The following is a 14560-nucleotide window of genomic DNA, read 5'->3' as shown; positions in this document are numbered from 1 at the left end:
GATTTATGAGGGCGCTCCACTTGTCAAGCCGAGGCATTGCACAAAGTAATCGCTGTGTGTTTTGAACAGCCCTTTGCAATTGAAATCAGATTGGACAAGAATAGCAGTGATGGGTGAAGACTCCCTCGTGCTCCCCGTCTGTCCCTCAGGCTTCCTCACTGCAGTTCGAGAGGGCTGAGGTTGAGCCTGGGAGTAATGCTGAGCGCAGTTGAATCATTATGAGGGTTAGATGGCAAACACTTCTAGTATGCTTCATTTATTTATTTGTAGGACGCCACACAGAGTGCTAATGAAACACCAGATACAGTTCAACATTGCGGTTTGGCTGCTGGTGACAGCATGTTTGGCAAAATATCAGTTACCACAGAAAATCATCTCGACTTGTCAGTCAAAATTTGTGGTTGCAGCTAATACAATGGAAGCAAATAGGGCAATAGACGTATAATGTTATATCTGGTGTTTCTCAGTGTCATGTCCTTGTAACACGGTATGATTATGTGCAAAATACACACGATGATAGAACAAAGAGGAGAAAATTCTAGAACTTCTGTCAGCATACCTACCTGAAGGACAGCCTTCACATTGCTGCTTTTAAACCCTGCGTAATGGCTTTGTGGAAGAAATCTGGGATCAATCCCAATGATTTTCTATGGTAATAAACTTGCCACAGATGCTGTTGATGGAGCTGAAGACAAAATAAAGCAAGAACGTTCCTTTAATGAGCTGAACTTTGACTGACGAGTTTCTGTTTTGCTGTCGAACACCATGGTAATGCTGGTCCACCAGCTAGACTAGCAAATAATTCAAATAATAAAATGTATAACCAGCATTATACATTTTGTTTAAGTAGAATTATTCCATGGTCTGTCAGAATACTGCATTCTGATTGGCCGGCAGGTATGCAGTAAAACCGTTCAATGCACAGGTAGTTCCAAGTCAGTTTAATCACCATTCTATATTAATGCGCTGCTTTAATTGATAGACACAAATGCACACACACACACACACACACACACAGAGAGATCGGAGAGGTCGGAGATTGCATTGTGTTGCTTAAATAGCCTAGATACTACATCACGTCGGGTGTTTTTTTGCCCCCGCGTTGTGAATTTAAAATCCTTTAATGCACGGCAAACCGCTGATTATCCCTTACGTAACACATGTCCGATTATTGAATCTGGCTCTTTCCAAATGTTCTTCCTCCTATCATCATAGGAAGTTTTCTCCCTTGCCACAGTCACCTTTTGCTTGCTCCATGGGGGCATTTGTAAGTTACTTTTCTATAAAGCTGCTTTGAAAGAGTGAAAAGCAACCATCCAAATGCAACCATAAAAACTTTTGACCTCAAATCACGCAGCTTATTGAGGAGAGGTGCGCTTTTACTGTTCCTAGCAATCAGACTTAGGATTTCCACCTGGCAGTTAATAAAAAATGGGTGAGTAATCCCACATACTTGTGTTGGAGGACGGACCCTGAGTCATATCTAGAGACCAGAATATCACAGGGACTTGGGGCACTAAAAAATCATGTACTGTAACAATGTGATAGAGACTACCCGTAATTATATTCCATACTGAAGTCAATGTCATGACACTGGATTGTGTGAATAGCTGCAGAGACGCTTCTGTTCCTGCTCTTTGACCAACTGTTCCTTCATTTGTCTGGAAGAAATTTTCTCCCTCCCACACTAAACAAAGCTTGTTACAAAAGCAGCAGTGCTTAAAGCACAGTCGTTTGTTTTAGCTAATTGTTCCAGAGTTCAGCTGATGGGTCTCCATTCATAAAGAGCAAGAGAGGAAGAGAAACAGAGAGAGATGGAGAGGTTGTGTTCACTGAAATAACACCAGTCGAAGTTATCTGTTATGTTAGATCTTTACTTTTACAGGAACCAGAAGATTAATTTAATGAGTCAAATGAAATGTAAACAAGGTTGGATCATGGTCCAGGCCAATGGGGCCAGTATCCTGTGAGGTCTGACACTTATAACAAGGCAGTACAAATGTAAAATTTATATTAATGGACAAACAGTGCTCAAGTAATTGCCTCTAAATGTTGGCACAATGTGAAAGACACTAAAAAAATGCAACATGGGCTCACTGGACAACATGTGTCTACCTACATTTTTACAAAACTCCAAAATCATACCTGTACATGCAGGTTTCCAGCAGAAATCGAAAGTAACATATTCTTTAACACAGCTCTTATTCCTTTTCACATAAATTACAGGAGCAGATTATTGATTATTAATCCTTATACTATGCTGAAAACTCTATAGCATCTTTAGTGTTCACTGTCAAAAATGACGAGCCTACTAAAAATAGCTTAAAAATGTCTCATCGTGCTATATTATCATCAAAGATTAGATTCAATCTTATTGTGAACTTACATCAGGTTATGACCTCAAAACACCTTTACCATAGTGCATAATTTGTAAACAAATTCAGATGTTTGCATCACATAATGAGCTCTATGTGTATGCCTTTTTTAATGAAGTAAACTTGCTTGGTGGCGCACCTGGTACAGCACTGCACTTGCATTGTGGAGTCCCATAAAACACTTCACAACTCCAGATAAAAGAGATCAGTAACTGTAGTAGTCAACATTCGAAGTGGATCAAAATCTTTCATCAAGATTGTCCTAAAACAAAAACAATACCCGTTCTTGTCTTAGGACAACTTTGATGAACTTTTTTTGATCCACACTGTAAAAAATAAATAAATAATTAAATAAAAATCTGTAAAATTTACAGTAAAAAAGAGAAGCTGTGGTTGCCAGAAGTGTAAAAAATACAGTAGCAACATTTTAGGTTTTAACTTAAATTTACATTTAAATACCGTAATTTCATTAACTGATGATGTTACCGTATTCTAGACTAAATGTGAACATGCATTAATTCATTTCACTCGCAAAAAACAGATTCAGTATTCCTTAAAACAAATAAAAACAGTGAAATGCAAACTCAGAATATGCCGCAACCCTGCAATAATTAAATCTTTTAAATAAAACAAATATCCTTTATGTATTTAATCCAATTTTATTAACCAGTCTTTGCTGCTGACCTTCGATGATGCAATTCAACCATACTAATAAGCAAAAATCACTTTCGATAAACTAACATCTGTGCTTCATTTTTGTATAGCCGAAGAGTAATATCCTGCATAAATGTACTTTTCTTTCAGCCTGAGGTGAATTCATTTCACTTTTGGTGTAAAAGGGTTTTTACATTAGAATTGTAACGTAACACATTACTTTCCATAAAAAGTAACTAAGTAACGTAATTAGTTACTTTATCAGGGAGTAACGCAAAACTGTAATGCATTACTTTTAAAATTAACTTTCCCCAACACTGCTCACTGGACATGTGAACGTGTTGCAAAACATGCTAAAAGCAATGTCATATAATTTTGCACAAATGTCACTACAGGCACGTTTTTCCAATGAGCCAGGATTGAAGAAATAAGATGTGTTATTTGTCCCTGCACTCGTTCAGCTCTAATAATAGCTTCCGAACGCCTTAGCATAGCTTCGATGTCAATGAAATCTAAATTGTTTTCACCCTTGCAATGTATTAAACGAGTGCTGTGCAATTGTGACTTTAATGTATTACGCAGATGAGACTTTATTTCTCATATCAGCAGACAAACTATATCACATTTTATTAGCTCCTTGTCAAGGTACATTTGCCAAACATAACGTTGGAGTTATTAGATGCTAAATGAGTCATTCTGATATAAAATCTAAATGATGAGAAGTCATAAAGTTTCTGTAGCCACTGCAGAATGTAAAGACACCATCTTATTTTCTTATTTGTTTACTCCAAAGAGGCTGGTGCCCAGGGGCCTGGAAGCACCATAATCGCTCCTCGATGTGTTAGCATGGTAAATCACTACGTACTGTTCAAATAACAATAATCAAACAGCCTTTTAAGATCACAATTGCACTGTACAAATTTCCTCCTGTCAGGTGCCTGCCACTATAAAACACAAAGCCTAAAGAAAAGAGTGCTCTTGCATTCAGCTAAAAGCATGGAAATTATATGTTCAGACAAGAACCTTAAACACAATGCCTGTGCCTGAATCATCGACACTCAGAGGAGAGCTTGTAGTCTTTAAAAGGTCTTGAAACGCCTCTCTGATGTCTCCGTTGAATTACTCGTGGTTATGCGAGTGTAATTTGTATGATAAATGGAGTAAATCTCAAAGGCTCTTAAAGAGTAATATCAAAGAGAGTCGACTGCTGCTTGTTGAGCTGCGGCGGGTGCCGCTCGTAATCGTGTCGCTTTGCGTGTCCAACAGGGCCGAGGTGGGAAAGGCAGCATCTACGTGTGGGCCTCCGGAGACGGTGGTAGCTATGACGACTGTAACTGCGACGGATACGCCTCCAGCATGTGGACCATCTCTATTAACTCGGCCATCAATGACGGACGCACCGCGCTCTATGATGAAAGCTGCTCCTCCACCCTCGCCTCCACCTTCAGCAACGGCCGTAAACGAAACCCTGAAGCAGGCGTGGTGAGTGTGTGTGTGTGTGTGTTCTGTTTTATATATGTTTTATGAGGACACAAACGTGTATAATGACATGAGCACTACAATGTAAACAAACAATGCTTTATGAGGTTCACTCTTCCTGTGTCCCCCCTAAACCAAATGGCTTAAAAAACATGATGTTTTTTGAAATTCAAAAATTGTCAGTAGTTTTAAACCTATCCAGTTATGTTTTTACAACAGTATTCCATTTGGTGCGCAAGAATGTGCATAGGTGCTTTAAAACATCCTTTTGAGACACCATGCCTTATTCTGCAGTGTGATAATACAGAGTATGACAGTGATAAAATGACGGGGAGTTAATTGTTTCATCCATTTAGTGTCTGAACAATGACTCTCAGATGGAATCGGAGGGATGCATTCAGCTAGGAACTTAATCAGAGCGTATCTTCAGACTCAAAGAAAGCATCTGAGATGAAGACTGTGGTTAGTCTGTCAGAGATCATCCTGTCAATGGAAAGGCAGGAATTGCCTCGTGTCAGTCCGGATTCTGTCAGGGCGATCAGGGCGGCTTTGGTTCGATGTTGTGAGATACCAGTTAATCGCCTTTCTCTGACTGAGCGCCGAATGGAAGAAATGAAACCAAAAGATTGAAACCCAAATGATTACCTTTTTTTTTTTAAACACACAAACGTCAAAATGAACTATTTTTTTAAGTTAATTCCATGCTGTTCTTTGGACTTTTTAAATAATTGTAAGAATATCAATAATATATGCAACATACTTCAGGCTTTTGGGTGAATAATTTCTTTAAAGACAGAAAATATGATAAAAAATATTATGATTTCATTAGGAAGCAAGTGACTTAATAGATGCCATTATCTGGATTTATTATACAGATGTTTCTTCATTGCTAATATGATACCTGCGACAGTTTTTAAAAACACATGCACCAAATTTATGAACCAGTATTTTTGACAGACAGTGGTATTCATTCAAGTTTATTCACAGAGATTAGGCCTGCATCAAATAAAACAAAGCACTAAATAATTCATTTTTTGGCTTTCATCTCATTGCTTTTAGTGAGGTTTGCTTACATCAGTCAAAATTGGTCACAAGTACAAACGTCTGTCTCTGGAGAGTAAATATGGATGTTTCTTTCATCTCCTACCTTTGATAGGTCATGAAATGCCAGGCAACTCCAAAGTCGACATTAGCTCAGTGTTGTGGTGACGAGCAAAGCTTTGGGATTTTGTAGGGTTTACCTCATTGTGCTCAAGCAAACCAAGTGCTTCTTTACATGCCCTGTTAATGATCAACAAAGTTCAAAATTTAAAAATTGAGTTCTATTCCGTTGATGAGCTGGAGTGTGAATTGGCCAACAAACAGGACAGGAGGGGAAATTGAATTACTGAACTGAATTACTTTTAAACAAATTGGGAACAGTCACACAGCAGAGGAATTTCATTAGTACAACACAATGACAAAATGAGCTAGAACAAATCATTTATTAAGCCAGAAACCAGGCTCAGTCAGAGGGCCAGACAAACCAGCAGTTTGTTCCAGGCTACAGCAAAGTTATAATGTGCAGAGACTCAACTGGTTCCTGTGGTCTTGTGCCAATGGCCATCTAGCTGACGAGGTCCTCACTGGGGATCCGTCTCTGGGACTCATGTAGTTGACGTGGTCTCCGCTGATTTTCAGGGCTGTAGAGGTCATCTCTAGGTGCTGATACACCATCTGGGCTGAAAACAGACTGGAACTGGCTGACTGCAGTGACCATCTGATCTGGATACACACTGGATCTGGTGGCTACGGTGACCTTGGAATAAAGCCGGGCTCACACTACAGGATTTTAAAAATCCTAACCGATTATGAAATCTGGTTGCAGCGCACACATAAGGAGAATCTTTGCAGATTATCTTCCCTGAAATCTTAAACATGCACACACTACAAGATTTGAAAATTGTGGCGCATCACACATTATTTACAAGATATTACAAGATATTATTACAAGATATTATTATGATCAGTGTTGGGCAGTAACGCATTACTATGTAACGCGTTACTGTAATTTGATTATTTTTTTAGTAACGGAGTAATTTAACGCGTTATAATTTCCAAAGAGTAATTAGCCTATAGTTACAAGCATGCGTTACCGCTGCGTTACATAATTGCCGACAGAATGTGCTTTATCATCTATATAGATTGTAAAAAGGGTGTTGGCTAGCACACGCGACAGGGTGCTGAGGGCAATGCATCAACTTCGGTTGTCTTCACATGAGTCTCTGCCCGCCCACGCCCGCACTCGCCCATCAAGTGACCCGCGCCACTTAATACACTGTTGCGTCGAGTCCAGCGGGAGTGCGGGACACAGAGAGCGGTGCGGGACAAGACTCGATGGGCGAGTGTGGGTGTGGGCGGGCAGAGACTCGTGTGTGCGTGAAGCAATAGAGAAAAATTATATGTAAACACAAAACATCTAAAACAAATTGCTATTCATTTATTGCACAAAAGCAACAAAAACAACTAATATAAAACAAAAAAGATTAAAACGTGTAAGCATAGGCAGAGTTTCTATTTATAACACGTGTTTGCAGCGTTAAACAATGTTGATTTCTGGAATGCAATGGACAATCAGAGAATCCACTCACCGCTCGAAATGCCGTGCATTCTGCAACCAAACACACAGCGGCCTATTGCTTTTAGTAAAAATAACAGTGAATGTTGATGCTTTAATAACAAATATTTTATCGGGAGCGTTTCTGCTGGGATGTTAGGCAACACACAAACTTAATATTTCATGCAAATTTCGTGGATGTACAGAAAAAAAGTAATGTAACTAGTAATGTAACTAATTAATTTTGAAATAAAATAATCAGAACAGTAATTTGATTACTTTTAAAAGGAGTAATCAGTAATCAGTAATTTAATTACATTTTCAGAGTAACTTGCCCCACACTGTTCATGAATTTCTAAAATATAAAAATAAAAGTTGTTTAAAACTAGTTTTGAGGTAAGTAGTTTCCTATTTTTTATTATTCATTTTTTCAGACCCTGTCTGACTGGCTGGGATGGAACAACATTCAAGTAAATCCATCGTAAGCAAATACTTTAAAAGTGGTTTAAATGATCTAAATTCCATTCTATTAAAACATTTAAGTACACGTACATTCAGAGCCAATGCTAGCATTTTGGGGGCCCTAAGCAGATTTTCAAAAGGGGCCTCCACCTATGGTTTCACCTAACCACCACCTCCCATCCTCCAATATGTATATCCTACTCTGACACCATATTGTAAAGTTTTAAATCGGAACATAAGTCTATATTTCATATTATATATAATTGTATTAAAAAATATATGTCTGACCATTACTCTTAAAGAAATGCACTGACCCAAATTATAAACGCAACACTTTTGTTTTTGCCCACATTTTTCATGAGCTGAACTCAAAGATCTAAGACTTGTACACAAAAGGCCTGTTCCTCTCAAATATTGTTCACAAAGTGTTACTAAAAAAAATGTGTTAGTGAGCACTTTTCCTTTGCCGAGATAATCCATCCACCTCACAGGTGTGGCATATCAAGATGCTGATTAGACAGCATGATAATTGCACAGGTGTGCTTTAATAATAGTAGGCCACAATAAAAGGCCACTCTAAAATGTGCAGTTTTATCACACAGCACAATGCCACAGATTTTGAGAGAGCTTGCAATTGGCATCTTGACTGCAGGAATGTCCACCAGGGCTGTTGCCCGTGAATTGAATGTTCATGTTTCTACCATAAGCTGTCTCCAAAGTCGAATGTGGCAGTACATCCAACCGGCCTCACAACCGCAGACCACGTGTAACCACACCAGCCCAGGACCTCCACATCCAGCATCTTCACCTCCAAGATTCCTGAGACCAGCCACCCGGACAGCTGCTGCAACAACCGGATTGCATAACCAATGTGATGAATTTCTGCACAAACCAGGTAGAAACTGTCTTTAGATTTAAGCTCATCTGCATGCTGCCTCCCTCATCCACATCCGGTAGATTCTCTTCACGGATGAAAATAAGAAAATGATCTGCCGCCAGGGCAGATGGCATTCTTGGTGTTATGGCGTTGTGTGGGTGAGCGGTTTGCTGATGTCAACGTTGTGGATCGAGTAGCCCATGGTGGCGGTGGGGTTATGGTATGGGCAGGCGTATGTTATGGACAACGAACACAGGTGCATTTTATTGATGGCATTTTGAATTTTCGAGATCCTGAGGCCCATTGTTGTGCCATTCATCCACGACCATCACCTCATGTCAAGTCACCTTTATTTATATACTTCTTTTAACAATACAGAACTGTGACAAAGCGGCTGTACAGTATTAAGTAGGAAATATTGCATCAATAATGCAAAAAGGCAACAGTAAACACTCAATTTTTAGTTAAAGGCATCATCATTCAGCTCAGTTCAGTTCAAATAGTACACGAAATCATTTGAAAATAAAGTGTCCCCAACTAAGCAAGCCAGAAGCGACAGCGGCAAGGAACCAAAACTCCATCGGTGACAGAATGGAGAAAAAAAAACCTTGGGAGAAACCAGGCTCAGTCAGGGGCCAGTTCTCCTCTGGCCAGGCGCAGAAGACTCATCTGGTTCCTGTGGTCTTGTTCCAGCGGCCGTGATAGGTGATCCGATAAGTTCGCTGGGGACCGTGCCAATGGCTCATCTAGTTGATGCCAACATAATTTGTTGACCACAAAAGAATGTTGTGGTCAACAATATCGAATGCAGCACTAAGATCCAGTAGCACTAACAGAGAGATACAGCCATGATCGGATGATAAAAGCAGGTCATTTGTAACTCTAAATAAGAGCAGTCTCAGTTCTGTGATACAGTCTAAAACCTGACTGAAAATCCTTACAGATACCATTTTCCTGTAAGAAGGAACAACATTGTGAGGATGCTACCTTTTCTAGTATCTTTGACAGAAGTTCAAGATAGGTCTGTAATTTATTTATTCATTGGGGTCAAGTTGTGTTTTTTTAATGAGAGGCTTAATAGCGTAATCAGGATATCATTGGCACTAATGTTTAATTAAGGCTTTCTCTTTGTCTCCATCTGTCTCCAGGCCACCACGGATCTGTATGGCAACTGCACGCTGCGTCATTCAGGCACATCTGCTGCCGCCCCTGAGGCCGCTGGCGTGTTTGCTCTGGCATTGGAGGCCAAGTATGTACACTTTTGTTTTCTGATGAGTAGTGAGCCTCTATCAAAGATTTATGAAACAACAAGGCAGCGGCTCTGACAGAGAGGCAGCTGAGATCGTAGATTACTGCTGACGAGGGCTGTGTCAGAGCGCAGCACCACTACACTGGCCCTAAAATGCCTCCCTCATGTATGATTGATACCTCTTCAACACTGAAACGGTGCTGATGCCAGAGCCAAAGCTGCGTTCCCGGTGATTAGAGAGTTGAATGATGATGTTACCGCATTACCTGCAAACAAATAAACAAGCTGCATCACGTTGCCTTACTTATAAGTCTTACTACGTGATTTAAAATCTTATATTCCCCCCAAAGTCCTTCGATTTTTGAACTGCTTCATATCCACATACTTTCAGCCGTTGAAGAGGATTTAAAATGGGGCGTACGTTGCTGATCACTTCATGAAAAAGAAATTGAAATTTGCTTTTGGTTCAAGCCAACAATTACCCCATGTTTCTCTGAATGCCAGGGAACAAATCATATTTGGCTGCATCTGGCACTTTATGCTCATCAGAAGAGTGGGAAGCTCAAGATTCGATATTTCATGTCAAGAGGAACCACTGTTCCTTTTAGAGGAACTGATCCACTGTTTCTTTTAAATGGGTCAAATCATATTATTTTCTTTCTGCTATTATTTTATTATAAAATGTGCCACATAAACACACACCAACACTAGCACCTTGTTGTAAACATGCCATGCAGTCCTTACTAACAATCCTATAAAACCCATGCAGGAATGTAGTTATCTTAAGCCAGGAATAGTGCATTGTTTGGCAAAATTCCCTGACCTCTATTGTTTTTTTTTTTGTTATTTAAATAAAAGCATGTCAGGAAATGCATTTGCAAGTTGATTTGTTATATAATAGCAATCTCAGCTCAAAATGGAAAAGAGAGAGAGAGAGAAAAAAAATAAATAAATCCTAATTAGATCCTAGTAAATAAAGTAACAGATTTAAAATGCATTTATTTTATACTACGTATAGCTCAAGTCTATTAACATATTTACTGACATTTTTCTTAAGACTTACTGATATAAAAATTGTTATTAAACTTTATTTGGAGTACTGCTTGTGCACTATGCACATTTCTTAATATTAGGCCTAAAATATGTTTTATGTCACTACTGATGAGGGTTGTATGATCTTTAAATAATATTGGTCTTTAAATGCAAAATATTTAAAGTGTACATAACGTTTACTTACCTTAACGTTCCCACTTTAGCGCAATCAAATATATAATCCTTAGTTGGACTTCAGCACTACTTCCAGACAATTAAAGTGCATTAAGTGCAAAATACTAAAAGCACAGTCGCAGGGTATTTAATATGTATTTAATATGTAAATGTATTTGTAGTATACTTAGCATGAAATTAGTGTATTTTAAATACATTTTAGGGAAACAAGCCCTAAATGAGGAACAAACAGACGATGAGGATGAGGATCAATTTACAATTGACTTTTAACACTCATTTTAAAAATGTTACTAAAGTAGCCTTTTATCATCTCTGGAATATTGCACGTTTCTTTCTATGTCCGATGCAGGAAGGCTTATTCGCGCCTTTATAACATCCAGACTTGATTATTTTAATTCATTTTTTGCAGGGTTACCTGCAAATTTGATTAAGAGATTTGCAATATGTGCAAAACTCAGCTGCTCATGTTTTAACTTACACACCATCCCGCAGTCATATTACTCCTGTGCTTTCTCAGCTACACTGGCTTCCTGTCCTATCATGCATTGATTTTAAAGTTCTTATCTTGGCTTATAAACCAATACATAGACTGGACCCTGAATATATTTGTAATCTGGTTACAGTAGTGTTTCTCAACGGGGGCGTTCGGACAGCATCGGGGGGGCACTGGAAGCAATATTTTTGAAAGGCGAGTTTACACTGAGCTGAAACTTGCAAAAGAAAATGGTCTGCCACACCCTAACGCTGTCTTTACTGGATACATTAAAGCGCACTTTCTATATATATTTCTATATATATATCAACTTGTCGGTAGTGCAGGCGTGTGGAATCCCGCAGGCAGAAATAGAACGCGGCATCCGTTTACTGTAGCGCTCGCGCTCAGTTGTTACTGAACGACTGATTATAACGGGATCGATGTGCTTTAACACAACGTGTTGTGCTGTTTGCAGCCGCTGTTTGCTAGTTTACACCAATACTCCCGCTCCTGGACTAGACGGTGTATCATTTCCTTAGCAACGACTTCAGTACTTTTGCTTGACTTTGGCTGCATCAGAACAATAGCAAGCATTTAGACACGATAAAGCAAGATATGTTTTTTCTTTTTTAGAAAAAAATAATATTAAAGCTTTTTGTTTGCTGATTTGCCGCGGGTGGTCTGAATGCCGAATTTCTAAAGAGTTTATTCAAAGCTCACAAAAATAGCCTAATTTATATCAACTTGGCTTTTTTGCTCCTTTTTTTTTTTTTTGCTTCTAATGATAATGATATTTCAAATGATAAATCAAAAATGTGATTAATGTCATGTGGCATTCAATGACATTAAAAAAAATAATAAAATAAAATTATATATGGCTGCTTTTTGGGGTTAAAATACATGCTTTCAAAACGGGCCTATATATTATAAATAAAATATAGAATATAATATAAACTACCATTAAAAAAGGTCAGTATGATTTGTTAATGGGTTCATAAAAAAAGTTGCATTTGTTTGTTTTATAAAACAGCCTACAGTAAAAACAGTAAATCTACCATTTGAAAAAAAAAGCTTTTTATTTGAATATATTTTAAAATGTGTTTTCTTCTCATGCTAAGCTATATTACTACAGCTTTCAGTCTCACATGATCTTTCATAAATTATGCTGATTGTTGCTTAAGAAATATTTATTATTATTATTATTATAGCTGGCACAACACACTGACAAAAAAAGCAAGATTTGAAATTTAATCAACTATAACAAATATATAAATCAGGACAGCACTAAAATAGTAACTATTTTGAAAATGAGGAGCATATGTTTCCCATCTTTCTACAACCCCAGTTAAAAGTTGGGGCGTTTTGTGAAATGCCATAAAATCAAGAATATGTCATTTGTTCTCTTTAGCCTTTATTTAATTGACTTAAAAGAAAAAAATACAATGTTTTCACTGGCCAACTTAATTTTATTTTGTTAATATAAACAAATTTTGAGCCATGATCCAGCTTTGCTTGCGAAGACTGAGAAGCTCCTTTTATACCCATACATGGTACCCTCACCTATTACCAATTCACCTGCTTGCTGTGTTTCAAAACAGTTTATTTGGTTATTCTATAACCTTTTCACTTTTATTTTGCCTCTGTCCCAATTTTTTTGGAGTGTGCTGCATACTTCAAATAAATAAATAAATAAATAAACAAATATTTTCTAAATAAATATGCTTATATTTACAAAATTAATTTAAGTTGGTCAGTGAAAACTTTGGAAATCTTTTCTATGTACTTTTGTCAATTAAATAAAAGATAAATAGAATGAACAAATCACAGATTTTATCATTTTACAAAATGTCCCAACTTTTCCAGAAGTAGGGTTATTTTTTTTTTAAGTAAACTCACAAAATCTATGAAATATAATGAAGTAGGGTTTATGTGTAAATGTGGTATTTACTCACCAAAATAACAGTGTCCACTATGTCATTTTTATTTAGTCTTTTTAAATTTGGGGCAACAAAATATATCCGCATCTCAACAACACTGAAGCTGTGGTAACGAAAACCACCAACATGCTTAGAAACTCTGTAAATGAATGTTATTACAGACAATTTTAAAATAATATACTGTAAAAAATGACTTCACTGTCTTTTTTGATCAATTCAAAAAAAGTAGTTTCATAAAAAATCATAATGACCCCATACATTTGAATTACTGTAAATATAGTGATAGTCCTCATTATAAACACAAAATAATTATACTCTACTTTAATATTCAGTGAGGACAATTAGACTACGATTTATTTGATGGGGGGCGGTGAGGGACCTGGATAATGGGTAGGGGGGCGCTGGCCCAAAAAAGGTTGAGAACCACTGGGTTACAGTGTCCACACCATCTCGGCCTCTCTGGTCTGCTGGTTCTCTTACTTTGTACCAGCCTCGTTGTAAACTCAAAACTATGGGTGGGAGGTCATTCTCTTGTACTGCCCCCAGGTTGTGGAATTCTCTGCCTTTTCCTATTAGGAATGCTCCGTATTTTGATTGTTTAAAGAAATTACTTAAAACTTGTCTTTTTAGTAAAGCTTTTAAATTGTAATCTTATAGTTGAGGTTAATGTTATCGTATTGGTATTGTGGTTTTATGGAATTGTGTTGTTTGGTTGTTTGTTTGTTTAATTCTGTTTTTTTATTTCTGTAGCGCCTTGAGTGTAAGAAAGGTGTATTACAAATAAAATGTATCATTTATTATTATTATTATTATAAATACAAATGAAGTAGGACAGTCACACACAGTCAGAAGAGCATGATCTTGAGTTGGATAAACAGACCAGACAGTGATTTCAGCAGCAACCGTGTTCATTACACTTGAATGAGAAATCGTTGTAAGGAGCGACTGGTGGGAAAAAGGCAGTTCTGTCACATCATTTCTGCCTCCGTTCACACATTTCAGTAGGATGTTGCGGTGTCAGGATTGGTGTTAATAACTGTTGACATGGCCTTCCCTGTGTAAAGTCTTTGTGTTTGCTCAGTACTAAATAATGATGTAGGTGGCGAGAGAGCAGGTCTCTTTGTTCAGCCAAATGTAAATCCACATCATAAACTGCAGCTTTATTTGCATGTGTTTGTATATTTGAGCAGTACTCAAAAGAGTGTAGTGCACTACGACTCAGGGCTGCA

The 14560-nt window shown here is 37.8% G+C and overlaps 1 protein-coding gene across 1 annotated transcript in view; it reads left to right on the top strand.

Annotated features, from left to right (window-relative positions):
- Positions 1-14560, top strand: part of pcsk2 (proprotein convertase subtilisin/kexin type 2) — a 62429-nt gene that overhangs the window by 33078 nt on the left and 14791 nt on the right. Inside the window, exons 9-10 of the mRNA XM_051125379.1 lie at positions 4296-4511; positions 9592-9692. Coding sequence (XP_050981336.1) covers positions 4296-4511; positions 9592-9692 — 317 coding nt within the window. The remainder of the gene's footprint in view (positions 1-4295; positions 4512-9591; positions 9693-14560) is intronic.

This window comes from Labeo rohita, chromosome 13, assembly GCF_022985175.1.
Source record: "Labeo rohita strain BAU-BD-2019 chromosome 13, IGBB_LRoh.1.0, whole genome shotgun sequence".
NCBI classification, from domain to species: Eukaryota; Metazoa; Chordata; class Actinopteri; order Cypriniformes; family Cyprinidae; genus Labeo; species Labeo rohita.
This window is presented reverse-complemented; position numbering and strand designations above follow the sequence as displayed.